The following is a 13,086-nucleotide window of genomic DNA, read 5'->3' as shown; positions in this document are numbered from 1 at the left end:
CATGAGTATCTGTACATTCACCCCCAACCGTGCTCACTGGTGGTTTCCTCAGTGAATGCACGGGAGCGCCATGGCCAGCAGGCCGCTGCGCCCAAATCGAAGGACGCTAAGCGCTTCGATTTGTTCGGACGCAAGGTGTATTTGGCTGGCGGACTGCAATTGCGGGCAGCGAACCAGCAGGCGCTCCTGAGCCGCTACGGCTTCAATATGTGGTCCTCAATGGGGAAATTTAAAGAACTGGTTCCCCAGGACTCGAGGGACGAGTTTGGGGCCCTGGTAGAGGAGGGCAAGCGGGTGGCATGCACCTCCCTACAGGCGTCCCTTGATATAGCGGACTCGGCCGCTAGGACCCTGGCTTCCGGGATAGCAATGCGCCGAATCTCCTGGCTCCAGGTGTCGGGCTTGCCTCCGGAACTGCAGCAGACCCTGCAGGACCTACCGTTCGAGGGACAGGGCCTCTTTTCAGAGAAAACAGACTCGAGGCTCCAAAACCTTAAGGACTCTCGAACAATGATGCGCTCCCTGGGGATGCATGTCCCAGGGCCTCAGCGCAGGCCCTTCAGGCCCCAGCCTCAGCGGTTCTACCCTCCCCCGCCTCGTCCAAGACAGGACTTTGCTAGGAGGCGGGGTCGAGGTGGTAGGCGAAGGTCGACCGGCCCTCAACCCGGTCAAAACCAGGGCCAACCTAGGCCACCTTCTGGGCCTAGGCAAGCCTTTTGAAGGTGCGGTCGAGGACGGCACCTTAGCCACTTTCCAGGATCCGGTTCCCCCCTTCCGGGATCGCCTCTCCCGTTTCCACCGTGCTTGGTCCCGTATAACCTCGGACCGTTGGGTCCTTCGCACGGTGGAGAGGGGATACGCCCTCCAGTTTTCCTCGCCCCCCCCCCTCCCACTCCCCCTCCCCGTCCCTCTTCAGGGACCCTTCTCACGAGCAACTCCTTACACAGGAGGTTTTTGGGCTCCTCGCTATGGGGGCCATAGAGGAGGTTCCTTCGGAGCTAAGGGGCAGGGGGTTTTACTCCCGCTACTTCCTGATACCCAAGTCAAAAGGGGGTCTACGGCCCATCTTAGACTTACGCGGACTCAACAAATTCATAGTAAAGTTGAAGTTCCGCATGGTGTCATTGGGGACCATTATCCCTTCACTGGATCCTGGAGACTGGTTCGCCGCCCTCGACATGAAGGACGCTTACTTTCACATAGCAATTTATCCGCCCCACAGACGTTTCCTGCGATTCGTGGTAAACAGGGTACACTACCAATTCGCAGTCCTTCCCTTCGGCTTGTCCTCGGCTCCCAGGGTGTTCACAAAGTGCCTGGCAGTCGTCGCGGCCTTCCTTCGTCGACAAGGGATACAGCTGTTCCCGTACTTGGACGACTGGCTGGTACGCGGCCGCACCAGAGGCCAAGTGCAGGCTCATGTCCACATAGTGACAAACACTTTCCACGAGCTGGGCATTCTACTCAACAGAGAGAAGTCCACTCTAGTACCAACTCAGAGGATAGAGTTCATTGGAGCAATCCTCGACTCCAGACATGCCCGAGCCGCACTGCCAGACAGCCGATTTCATACCATCTTAAGCGTCATTCAACGTCTCAGGGCCTTTCCAATTACCACCATAAGAACATGCCTTGTCCTTCTGGGCCACATGGCCTCGTGTACATACGTAACCAGGCACGCCAGACTGCGACTTCGCCCACTACAGGCTTGGGTGTCATCGGTCTACCGTCCTCACCGAGACGACCTGAACATGGTGGTCACGGTTCCGGCCTCGGTCTTGGCCTCTCTTGCCTGGTGGACGGATCGCACAGCGGTCTGTGCAGGAGTACCCTTTCACGCCCCGCAGCCCTCCCTCCACCTAGTTACGGACGCCTCATCTCTAGGCTGGGGCGCTCACCTGGGGGAGCACCATACCCAAGGCCTGTGGTCCGCGTCCCAACTAGCCCTGCACATCAACGTCCGAGAGTTGATGGCGGTGCGCCTGGCTTGCCAGACTTTCCTCAACTTCCTACAGGGCCGTTGCGTGCTGGTTCTCACCGACAACACCACGGCCATGTTTTACATCAACAAGCAAGGCGGAGCTCGCTCATCTCCCCTATGCCAAGAGGCCATTCGCCTGTGGGAATTCTGCATCGCCCACTCGATTCATCTCACGGCGTCATTCCTTCCTGGAGTCCAGAATACGCTGGCGGACCGTCTCAGCAGGTCCTTCCAGACGCACGAGTGGTCGATTCGCCCGGACATCATTTATTCTGTCTTCCAAAGGTGGGGGTTTCCCCAGATGGACCTGTTCGCGTCTCGGGCCAACAGGAAGTGCCAGGCATTCTGCTCCCTACACGGGCGAGCCCCGGGCTCTCGGTCAGACGCCTTCCTCATGGCATGGAAAGACCATCTGTTCTACGCCTTTCCTCCATTCCCGCTCGTCCACAGGGTGCTGCTCAAGATCCGCAGGGACCATGCACGAGTAATTCTAGTCGCTCCCGCTTGGCCGAGACAGCACTGGTACACCACACTGCTGGAGCTGTCAGTACAGAGGCCCATCACGCTCCCCTTGACTCCGGATCTCCTCTCTCAGGACCACGGCCGGCTGTGTCACCCCGACCTGCAGTCACTCCACCTCACGGCGTGGATGCTTCATGGTTGAGTCGGACAGAGCGGCAATGCTCCCAGGCCGTCCAACAGGTCCTGCTGGGAAGTAGAAAGCCCTCTACGCGGACCACTTATTTAGCCAAGTGGAAGAGGTTTTCCTGTTGGTGTGAGCAACGAGCTACGTCTCCCGCGCAGGCTCCTATCCCCTTGATACTGGAATACCTTCTGTCCCTAAGACAGCAAGGCTTGGCGACATCCTCAATTAGGGTTCACCTCGCCGCCATTTCCGCTTTCCACCCAGGAGAACTTACGTCCTCGGTCTTCTCTAACCCGATGGTCGTTAGATTCCTCAAGGGCTTGGACCGGCTGTACCCACAGCAACGACAGCCGGTTCCGACGTGGAACCTCAACCTCGTCCTCTCCAGGCTCACAGGGCCTCCGTTTGAGCCATTGGCGACCTGCTCACTCCTGTACTTATCCTGGAAGACAGCCTTCCTCGTAGCCATCACCTCAGCACGACGCGTCTCGGAACTCAGGGCACTGACATCCGAGCCCCCTTACACGGTGTTCCACAAGGACAAGGTGCAGCTTCGCCCCCACCCTGCCTTTCTTCCGAAGGTGGTGTCACCTTTCCACGTAAACCAGGATATATTTCTCCCGGTCTTCCACCCGAAACCGCACGCTACTCGTCAAGACCAGCGTTTACATTCTTTGGACGTTCGCAGGGCCCTGGCTTTCTATATTGACCGTACAAAGCCATTTAGGAAGACGACACAACTCTTCGTTGCGGTGGCCGACCGGATGAAAGGATCACCGGTCTCTTCACAGTGCCTGTCCTCTTGGATTACATCCTGCATTCGTGCTTGCTACGACCTGGCCGGGGTACCGACGCCACGTCTCACTGCTCATTCCACGAGGGCCCAGGCCTCCTCGACTGCCTTTCTGGCTCAAGTACCAATCCAGGACATTTGTAAAGCTGCAGTGTGGTCTTCGGTCCACACATTTGCTACTCACTATGCGCTGGTGCAACAATCCAGAGATGATGCTGCTTTCGGGTCAGCGGTTCTGCACACAGCAATGTCTCACTCCGACCCCGCCTCCTAGGTGGGGCTTGGGAGTCACCTAACTGGAATGGATATGAGCAAGCACTCGAAGAAGAAAAGACGGTTACTCACCGTTGTAACTGTTGTTCTTCGAGATGTGTTGCTCATATCCATTCCAAACCCGCCCCCCTTCCCCACTGTCGGAGTAGCCGGCAAGAAGGAACTGAGGGGGCGCTGGGTCGGCTGGGGTATATATCCAGCGCCATAACGGCGCCACTCTAGGGGGCTCCACAGCCGACCCACCGGGTGTTGCTAGGGTAAAAATCTTCCGACGATCGTGCACGCGGCGCGCACACACCTAACTGGAATGGATATGAGCAACACATCTCGAAGAACAACAGTTACAACGGTGAGTAACCGTCTTTTTTGGGACAAATTGATAAACTAAACAGTAATAAGTCACCAGGACCAGATGATATTCACCCAAGAGTTCTGAAGGAACTCAAATGTGAAATTGCGGAACTACTAACTGTAGTCTGTAACCTATCATTTAAATCAGCTTCCGTACCAAATGACCGGAGGATAGCTAATGTGATGCCAACTTTTAAAAAGTGCTCCAGAGGTGAGCCTGGCAATTACAGGCTGGTAAGCCTGACTTCAGTACCGAGCAAACTGGTTGAAGCTATAATAAAGAACAAAATTGTCATACACATAGATGAACGTAATTTATTGGGGAAGAGTCAACATGGTTTTTGTAAATGGTGAGGCATGATCTCCCATCTACTAGAATTCTTTGAGGAGGTCAACAAGTATGTGGACAAAGGGGATCCAGTGGTTATAGTGTACTTATATTTTCCGAAAGCTTTTGACAAGGTCCCTTGCCAAAGGCTCTTAAGCAAAGTAAGCTGTCATAGGATAAGAGGGAAGGTCCTCTCGTGGATTGGTAACTGATTAAAAGATAGGAAACAAAGGGTAGGAATAAATGGTCAGTTTTCAGAATGGAGAGAGGCAAATAGTGTTGTCCCCCAGGGGTCTGTACTGGGACCGGTCCTATTCAACATATTCATAAATGATCTGGAAAAAGGGGTAAACAGTGAAGTGACAAAATTTGCAGATGATACAAAACTACTCAAGACATTTAAGTCCCAGGCAGACTGTGAAGAGCTACAAAAGGATCTCTCAAAACTGGGTGATTGGGCAACAAAATGGCAGATGAAATTCAATGTTGATAAATGCAAAGTAATGCATATTGGAAAAACAATCCCAATTATACATATAAAATGATGGGGTCTAAATTAGCTGTTACCACTCAAGAAAGAGATCTCGGTGTCATTGTGAATAGTTCTCTGAATACATCCTCTCAATGTGCAGCGGCAGTCAAAAAAGCAAACCATGTTGGACATAATTAAGAAAGGGATAGATAATAAGACAGAAAATATCATATTGTTTCTATATAAATCCATGGTATGCCCACATCTTGAATACTGCGTGCAGATTTGGTCGCCCCATCTCAAAAAGGATATATTGGAATTGGAAAAGGTTCAGAAAAGGGCAGATGATTAGGGGTATGGAACAGCTTCCGTATGAGGAGAGATTAATACAACTGAGACTTTTCAGCTTGGAAAAGAGACGACTAAGGGGAGATATGATAGAGGTCTATAAAATCATGACTGATGTGGAGAAAGTAAATAAGGAAGTGTTATTTACTCTTCATAACACAAGAACCAGGGGTCACCAAATGAAATTAATAGGCAGCAGGTTTAAAACAAACAAAAGGAAGTATTTTTTTCACACAATGCACAGTCAGTCTGCGGAACTCTTTGCCAGAGGATGTTGTGAAAGCCAAGACTAAAACAGGGTTCAGAAAAGAACTAGATAAGTTCATGCAGGATAGGTCAATCAATGGCTGTTAGCCAGGATGGGCAGGGATGGTGTCCTTAGCCTCTGTGTGCCAGAAGCTGGGATTGGGCGACAGGGGATGGATCACTTGATGATCTGTTCTGTTCATTCCCTCTGGGGCACCTGGCATTGGCCACTGTCGGAAGACAGGATACTGGGCTAGATAGACCTTTGGTCTGAACCAGTGTGGCTGCTCTTATGTTCTTATGTAATACCACAGTCAGCTGCCCCCCCCCCCCCCCGAACCTGTGTTCCCTTCATTTAACAACCTAGAAGCTCCATGGCTAAATTCCAGAGAACAAGCTTGCTTGGAGCAAGTTCGCAAAGCTTTACTAAGCAGTAGAAAGCCCTCAACTAAGCAGGGCCACCTACCTGTCAAAATGGAAGCGGTTCTTAGTCTTGGTTTCCCAAACCGGAGTCTTGCCAATGCATTCGTCCATCCAACATATACTCAACTATTTGCTGCACCTGAAATAGCAAGGCGTAGCAATTTCCTCTATCAAGGTTCACCTGGCAGCAATATCAGCTTTCCACACTTGTGTGGATAACTGTTCCGTTTTTTCAAATGACATGACAGATTCCTTAAAGGCCTTGAAAGGTTGTCTCCCTCCCTTAGGACTAGAGCAGAGGTGGGCAAACTATGGCCCGTGGGCCACATCCGGCCTGTGGGGCCGTGCTGCCCGGCCCCTGAGCTCCCAGCCGGATTTAAAAGCTCAGGGGCAGATTTACAAGCGAACACAGGGTGCCCTGGCACGGGCCCCCCAACAACAGGGGGACCCAGGGCCGGGCACTTGGGCAGCTCAGCACCGGCGCACCCCCCGCAGGGGGGAGGGGCTGCACTGCGGGGGCAGGGAAGCAGGCGGGTGGTGTGGCTGGCGGGAGCAAGGGGAACGTGGCCGGAGGACTAAGGAGGAGCACCGGGCAGCTGCGCAGCCAGCCGGAGAGAAGCGGCGCTTTGAAGGGGAGATCGACGCTTCTCTCCGGCTGCACAGCTGCCCCTGCTCCTCCTGAGTCCTCCGCCCATGTTCACAGGGCCACATTCCAAAAGGGGCAGAGGGCGGGGTGGATAGGGGGTGGGGTCCCAGGGCGGCGGTTAGGGGCAGGGAGTCCCGGGAGGGGGCGGTCAGGGGACAGGGAAGGGGGGTTGGATAGGGGGTGGGGTCCCAGGGGGCGGTTAGGGGTGGGGATTCCGGGATGGGGCGGTCAGGGGACAAGGAGCAAGGGGCGTTGGATGGGTCGAGGGTTCTGAGGGGGGCAGTCGGGGTGGGAAGTGGGAGGGGGCAGATAGGGGGCGGGGGACAGGCTGTTTGGGAGGGCACAGCCTTCCCTACCCAGCCATCCATACCGTTTCGCAACCCCAATGTGGCCCTCGGGCCAAAAAGTTTGCCCACCCCTGGACTAGAGCCTGGTCTTGTCTAAATTTATAGGACCACTGTTTGACCTTTTAGCAATGTTCTCCTTACTATACCTCTCTTGGAAGGTGGCTTTTCTAATTGCCATCACTTCTGCCAGAAGAGTCTTGGAACTCCATGCCCTGGTCTTCTTTAAAGATAATGTATATTTACACCCCCATCTGAGTTTCCTTTGTAAAGCAGTTTCAAATTTTCGTAGCAATCAAGCAGTCTACTTACCTGTGTTATACCCAAAACCTCACAGAAATAGGAATCAACGACTACACACACTGGATGTTACATGAGCTCTAGACTTCTACATAGACAGGACTAAACCATTTCAGTGGTCCATCCAACTGTTCACAGAGGATTTTGTCTTGGATAACTTCATGTATCCGCGCTTGTTATGAACAGGTAGGCATTTTGCCACCAAGTAACCTTACTACTCATTCCACAAGATCTCAAGCATCCTTAGCGGTGTTCTTAATGCGAATCCCTATCCAAGACATTTGTAAAGCAGCAAGCTGGTCATCGGTGCACACTTTCTCCTCCCATTACACCGTCCATCACCTATTACTCTAGGGATGATGCCAAATTTGGTTAAGCTGTATGTATGTGAACTCTGATCCCTCCAGCTTTATTACTGCTTGGGAGTCACCAAGAGTGGAATGCACATGTGCAAGCACTTAAATAAATAAATAAATTAATGGAGATATCCTATCTCCTAGAACTGGAAGGGACCTTGAAAGGTCATTGAGTCCAGCCCCCTGCCTTCACTAGCAGGACCAAGTTCTGATTTTGCCCCAGATCCCTAAGTGGCCCCCTCAAGGATTGAACTCACAACCCTGGGTTTAACAGGCCAATGCTCAAACCCCTGAGCTATCCCTCCCCCCAAATAGCATACCGGCAAGAGCTGGTACACAGCCGACTGTACCGGCAAGGAGTAGCTTCCCCAGGTTGGCGATTTAAAGGGCCCAGGGCTCCCAGCAGCAGCCAGATTTTTGGTGACCTAGACATTCCTGGTGAGACTGGAGCGGCTTCCAGGAATTCAGTCAGTGATAATGAATAGTTGCTTTGTCACCAAGGAATTTGAAATATGATGTCCCTCAAAAACTGATCCTGTCTCCCATGTAAAATGTATATACAAAACTTAATTAGATAATTTCTAACTCAGGGTAAAATAATGTTATGAGCTGGACAAAACCTTGTGATGGGTTGAGTTAAAACCCCATTTAGATTGGTAGGTGTGAACTCACCCGTCAATTAACACAACAAAGCATAAGCCCCACTTAAGACACTTGATGAAGAAAAGACGGTTATTAACCTTTTGTAATTGTTGTTCTTCAAGATGTGTTGCACATGTCTATTCCACGATCTACCCTCCTACCCCTCTATGTCGGAGTTCTGGAAAGAAGGAACTGAGGGGGGCGCAGGGTCAGCTAGGCGTTTTATAGCAGTGCACGGCAGCAGAGGGTGCTGCCCTAATAGGTACCACTGAGGGAAAAATTTCTGGCAACTGCATGGGACGCACAGGCACTAAGAGTGGAATGGACCAAGTGCAACACATCTTGAACAACAACAGTTACAAAAGATTAGAAAGTGTTTTTTCATGTCATTTTCCTTCTTCCTCTGGTTTAATGAGAGTGCTGACCCTGCTAAACATATACATTGTTACCCAACTGCAGCAGAATTGTGTTGCTTACAGCAAACATTGGTCTTATTACCTAGTTCTGAACTGTTTTCATCAAGGGCAGTGGGGGCTAACGCGTGGGCTGTGTGTGGCTCAGGTTCTTTCACATCTCCAAAGTAGTATCTCGTGGTGAATGAGCCAGTTGGAGTGTAGACTGTTAGACCCTTTCCAGCCCATCCCTTTTAGGGCTAGGACACCTGACTTTGTTCGTTTCCTTTCTGTGTATATGTATACTAAGTAACTTCTCTCACCCTGCAGCTCATAATCTGCTTTCTGCTAGGCCAGTGGTTCTCAAATTTTTGTACTGCTGACCCCTTTCACACAGCAAGCCTCTGAATGCAACCCCCCTTATAAATTATAAACACTTTTTTTTATATATTTAACACCATTATAAATGCTGGAGGCAAAGTGGGGTTTGGGGTGGAGGCTGACAGCTTGCGACCCCCGAGGTAATAACCTCGTGACTCCTGAGGGGTCCCGACCCCCAGTTTGAGAACCCCTGTGCTAGGCTGACACACCATTCCTGCAGACAGCCACTAGGGGGCCACTAAAGAGCAATGCTGTGTAAATGCTTGCAGGTGGTCTGCTGGACATTCCCTGCCTGTGCTGTTTGCCTCTTGAGCTTGTCTCGTGTACAGCAGCACATAGCATTTGAAAACAAGCCACCCACAGGATGCTTCTGATCATAGTGCCTGTGCTGAAATACTATAGCGATCAGTTAAACCCATGCTACTACTGAAGATAAGAAATGCTCTTAATGTTTATTATTGAGAAGGGAGATATGTCATCAGTGCCAGGCTTTGATCGGGCATGTTCTAGAGGCAGAATAACACAACTCTAGCAGGGTCCATTTCAGGCCCTTGGATTGTGTCCCAGACCAGCAGGGCAAGTTTTTTAAACCCCCAGGGCATGATGTCTTCTCAGCGTCAGTACCTTGCCCAGGGAGCATGCTCTAGGCCTGGGTCTCGCAGTATACCTGAGGGGCAGTATATAGAATTCATTTCACAACTGTTCATCCTGTTGTATGCTGCATGAGAAAAGGTGTGTCTGGGATGGAGCAGTTTTGAAATTTTGTGTCAGTATTCTTTCATAGAAACAGTAGTTGGAAAAAAGAAAAGAGACAGTCCTTGTACAGTATGTGTCTGGTTGACACACAGAACCACTCTCACTTATTGTGGCCTCCTCTTGATAGCTTTTAGCAGAGCATGCAGACGCCTTCCAACTAACATCTGGCTTTGAGGCAACTATCAACAAGTTTGACAGCAATTTCTCAACACATCTCCTGGACCTTCTGGATAAGCTGAGCGTGTACAGCACCAATGACTGTGAGCACAGCATGATCAACATCATCTACAGGTGAGCAGAGTGGAACTGTCTCCTAGTAGCACAGGAAGGAAAGAGTCCAACTCTAGACCAGGGTGAAGTTTGTTCTTTATTTCTTTTTTGTTGTATCATGGCAGCCAGCTGTTCTATCAGTGTAACACTGAAATAGCAAGAAGCTTTAGTCAGTAGTTCAGCAAATAGCTTTTTTTGAATGTACTTTTGCAAGACATAAAGTTGGGGAAATGGGGGGTTCTTTTTTAAGCTATTGAAAATCTGACTTTGTAAATGATGCTAGCCTCACTGTATTTGGTCATAGCCTTGTCCTGTGTCACTGAAATGACTATACTTCTTGGGAAACTGACCTACCTACTCCATGCCTCACTTTCTCCATCTCCAAGATGGGGATAATAGTGCTGCCTTTGAAATGCTTTGAGATCTACAGATGAACAGCTGCTATAAAAGTGCCAGGTATTATTTATTAGTAACACTGGGTCTTTAAGATCTCTCCGCAGCTATGTTGCAACATGGAGTGAAATGTGTAGGGCCTGCTGAGGCACTGCTAGTTTCTCATCCCCGCAGAGTATGCACTGGGAAAATCCTTCTCAGTTGAGGCTTGGGTGAAGTGCATCAAACAGAAGTGCCTCTCGCTCTATGCACTCCTGCCAGTATATTTTTTTTCCCAGAGGAACTGAGACTGTTGTTGCTGTTGATGTCCACTGGTGGCAAGCCATTTACAGTACTGGGCTGGGGTTATTTTTTATGAGAGAAGATTAAAATTAAATGAAATCCAAATATGTTAATATCTGGAAATGCACAGCTAAGGCACCAAACAACTGTAGGGTTAAGGGGATGAGTGAGGATGGAGTGGGGCAGAGAGACTGGCATTCCTAATTTGGTGTGCCACAGGAGGAAAAGCAGTGGAGTTACAGTCTAGGATACTTACCAGCTTGGATTTAAAAGCATGGAAATGTTCCTTGTATTAACATTTCTAAGTTGAAATAGCTGCAGTTACAGAATTGATGGGCAGGTGTGAGATGCACAGCCCCAGTGGGCCATAGGCTGTAGCTTTGGTTCACAAAGCAAGAATCCTTATTTTAAAGTGTATAGTCTTGTTTTTTCCCTTGAGGAGACAGTGTGTTTATTGCGCATAGAAGTAATTTTAAATGGCTAGTAGTAGCTTGTAACCAAAATATATAATATCCGTTTGTTACCCAGAGACCCTTCCTAAAACACAGTGCTTTGCTTGATGTTTCAGAATCATTTTTCCCTAACGATAGTTGAGACTTGGATTAGTAACATTCAGTTTTATAGCATAGTCCAGACTGGAGGTTGGGAGATCTGGGATCTTTTCCCAGTTCTGCCACTGACTTGCTATTTGGACTAGTGCAAGTCATGCCAGCCTTCTGTGCCTCAGTTTCTCCATTTGTAAAATGGGGCTAATGCTGCCTATCTTCCTTTGTAAAGTACTTTGAAAGTTCCAGACAAAAAGCCTTACAATTTGCTTTTATGGCATATTTGTGATGATTCTGTTTTAAACACAGGTAAACGCAGAAAAGTCTCCCAGAATGAACATTTTCATTAACAAAAAATGCAATTTTGGCAAACTCTGATTTTCTGAAATTCCAATATGCTCCCACCCCTGAGCCATTTAGATAACTGAAATTTACCTCTATAAGGTCTCCCATATTTACACTGTAAATCATAAATAATGGTAATTATGGTAACTGGTGAATTTTAGGTGTATGCCTGGGAATCTCTCATTTTTACTATGGAATTTTGAAACCCTTGAATAGCATTTGAAGCCTGTTACCACTTCTCTCTGTTTTCACACTTCTGGGCCATTTGTGGGAAGACTATTGAACATGTGTTTGCTTTCCCCTAGGCTGGATTTTAATGGATTCTACACAGAGCGGCTGGAGCATATTTCTGCACAGAGGAGTCAGAAAGTAGTTTCCGAAGCTCCCCTTCTTCCCAGGGTCGTTGTAGCCACCCAGTGAAGCTTTTATGTTACATATTTTAGATGCTGCACCTTTCACATCAGAATACAGTACTCTTGCCCAGTTGTATCTGTGAGTAGTTTGCACTTTAAACTCCATAAAAGCTATAAAACAACAGTTGTCTAATAAGATAGTGTTTGAGCTTCTGAAATCTAAACATGGAAAGGATTTTGTCACTTCTGAGATACTTTTGTTAACTTTTTTACCAAATATTAAAACTGTGTGTGTTGTATAATATATAAAGAAATAAAACATCAGAATTATTTGGTCTCTGTTATCCTGAATTTACAGCTCACTTCAGTCATTCTGGGTAACTAAAACTTGGTCATCTTATGTAGTTCTGCTAATGCATAGATTGAGCTGTAATGTGGTTCCGTGTTGTGATTTAGGGCTTGAAGAAAGCTCGCTGAAGCCCAGGGGAGTCCCCCATGACTTAAGTTTGGATCTAGACCCTTTTTCAATGTCTGTCTTCGATTGTGGCATAAATGCCAGAGCTGTGCAAATAACAGACTTTTCAGTTCACTGACCAAACTGAAAAATGGGAAGAGAAATTTACTTTCAGATGACCTGAAACAAATTTTTGGTTTTTGGCAAACTGAATTTTTTTTCTTTTGGATTAAACTAAACTTTTTGTTCCATTTTTAGTTCAAACTTTTTAAATGAAATTGAAGTAAAATTCAAAACAAAAAGTCATTTTGAATTTTTGACCAAAATAGTTCAGTGAATGCCACATAAGTTTGCAAATGTTTTGGTTGACATGAATCTGCATTTTTCATTGGGTGGGGATGGGGGGGAGAGGTTTGTCTGAAATATTTTTCCCAGGTCTAATGGAATCAGAACATCTGTCTGAGGCTCAACCCACTCATTATTCAAGTAAGTAATGTTTGGAGGAGTGATCCAGAGAAATGACAGAGCTCATCACCTCCATCCCTTACTACTCAGGATTGCACATTGAGGGGCTCCAGTTATCTAGGCCTTTGTCAGCTCTGCAAGACACTGTGGGCATGCACTCCACATAGGGCTGCTCCTCGGGACTGTTTGTGTATGCCATGTGCAGGCAGCTGCCTAAGCATGGCAAACACAAGGCTGCCTGCAGTGCTTAAAGAGCCCTTATGCTCTGTGGGTTTGCACTGCAGTTGTTTTTCAGGTGTAA

The 13,086-nt window shown here is 48.6% G+C and overlaps 1 protein-coding gene across 2 annotated transcripts in view; it reads left to right on the top strand.

Moving 5' to 3' along the window:
- Window positions 1-11,933, top strand: part of LOC112113887 (gamma-tubulin complex component 2) — a 110,060-nt gene extending 98,127 nt beyond the window's left edge. For both annotated transcript variants that reach the window (XM_026653708.1, XM_026653707.1), the window contains exons 17-18: window positions 9,806-9,969; window positions 11,819-11,933. In XM_026653708.1, coding sequence (XP_026509493.1) covers window positions 9,806-9,969; window positions 11,819-11,933 — 279 coding nt within the window. The remainder of the gene's footprint in view (window positions 1-9,805; window positions 9,970-11,818) is intronic.
- Window positions 11,934-13,086: the final 1,153 nt, after the last annotated feature.

This window comes from Terrapene carolina, unplaced genomic scaffold, assembly GCF_002925995.2.
Source record: "Terrapene carolina triunguis isolate 2854851 unplaced genomic scaffold, T_m_triunguis-2.0 Scaffold147, whole genome shotgun sequence".
In the NCBI taxonomy this organism is placed as follows: Eukaryota; Metazoa; Chordata; order Testudines; family Emydidae; genus Terrapene; species Terrapene triunguis.
This window is presented reverse-complemented; position numbering and strand designations above follow the sequence as displayed.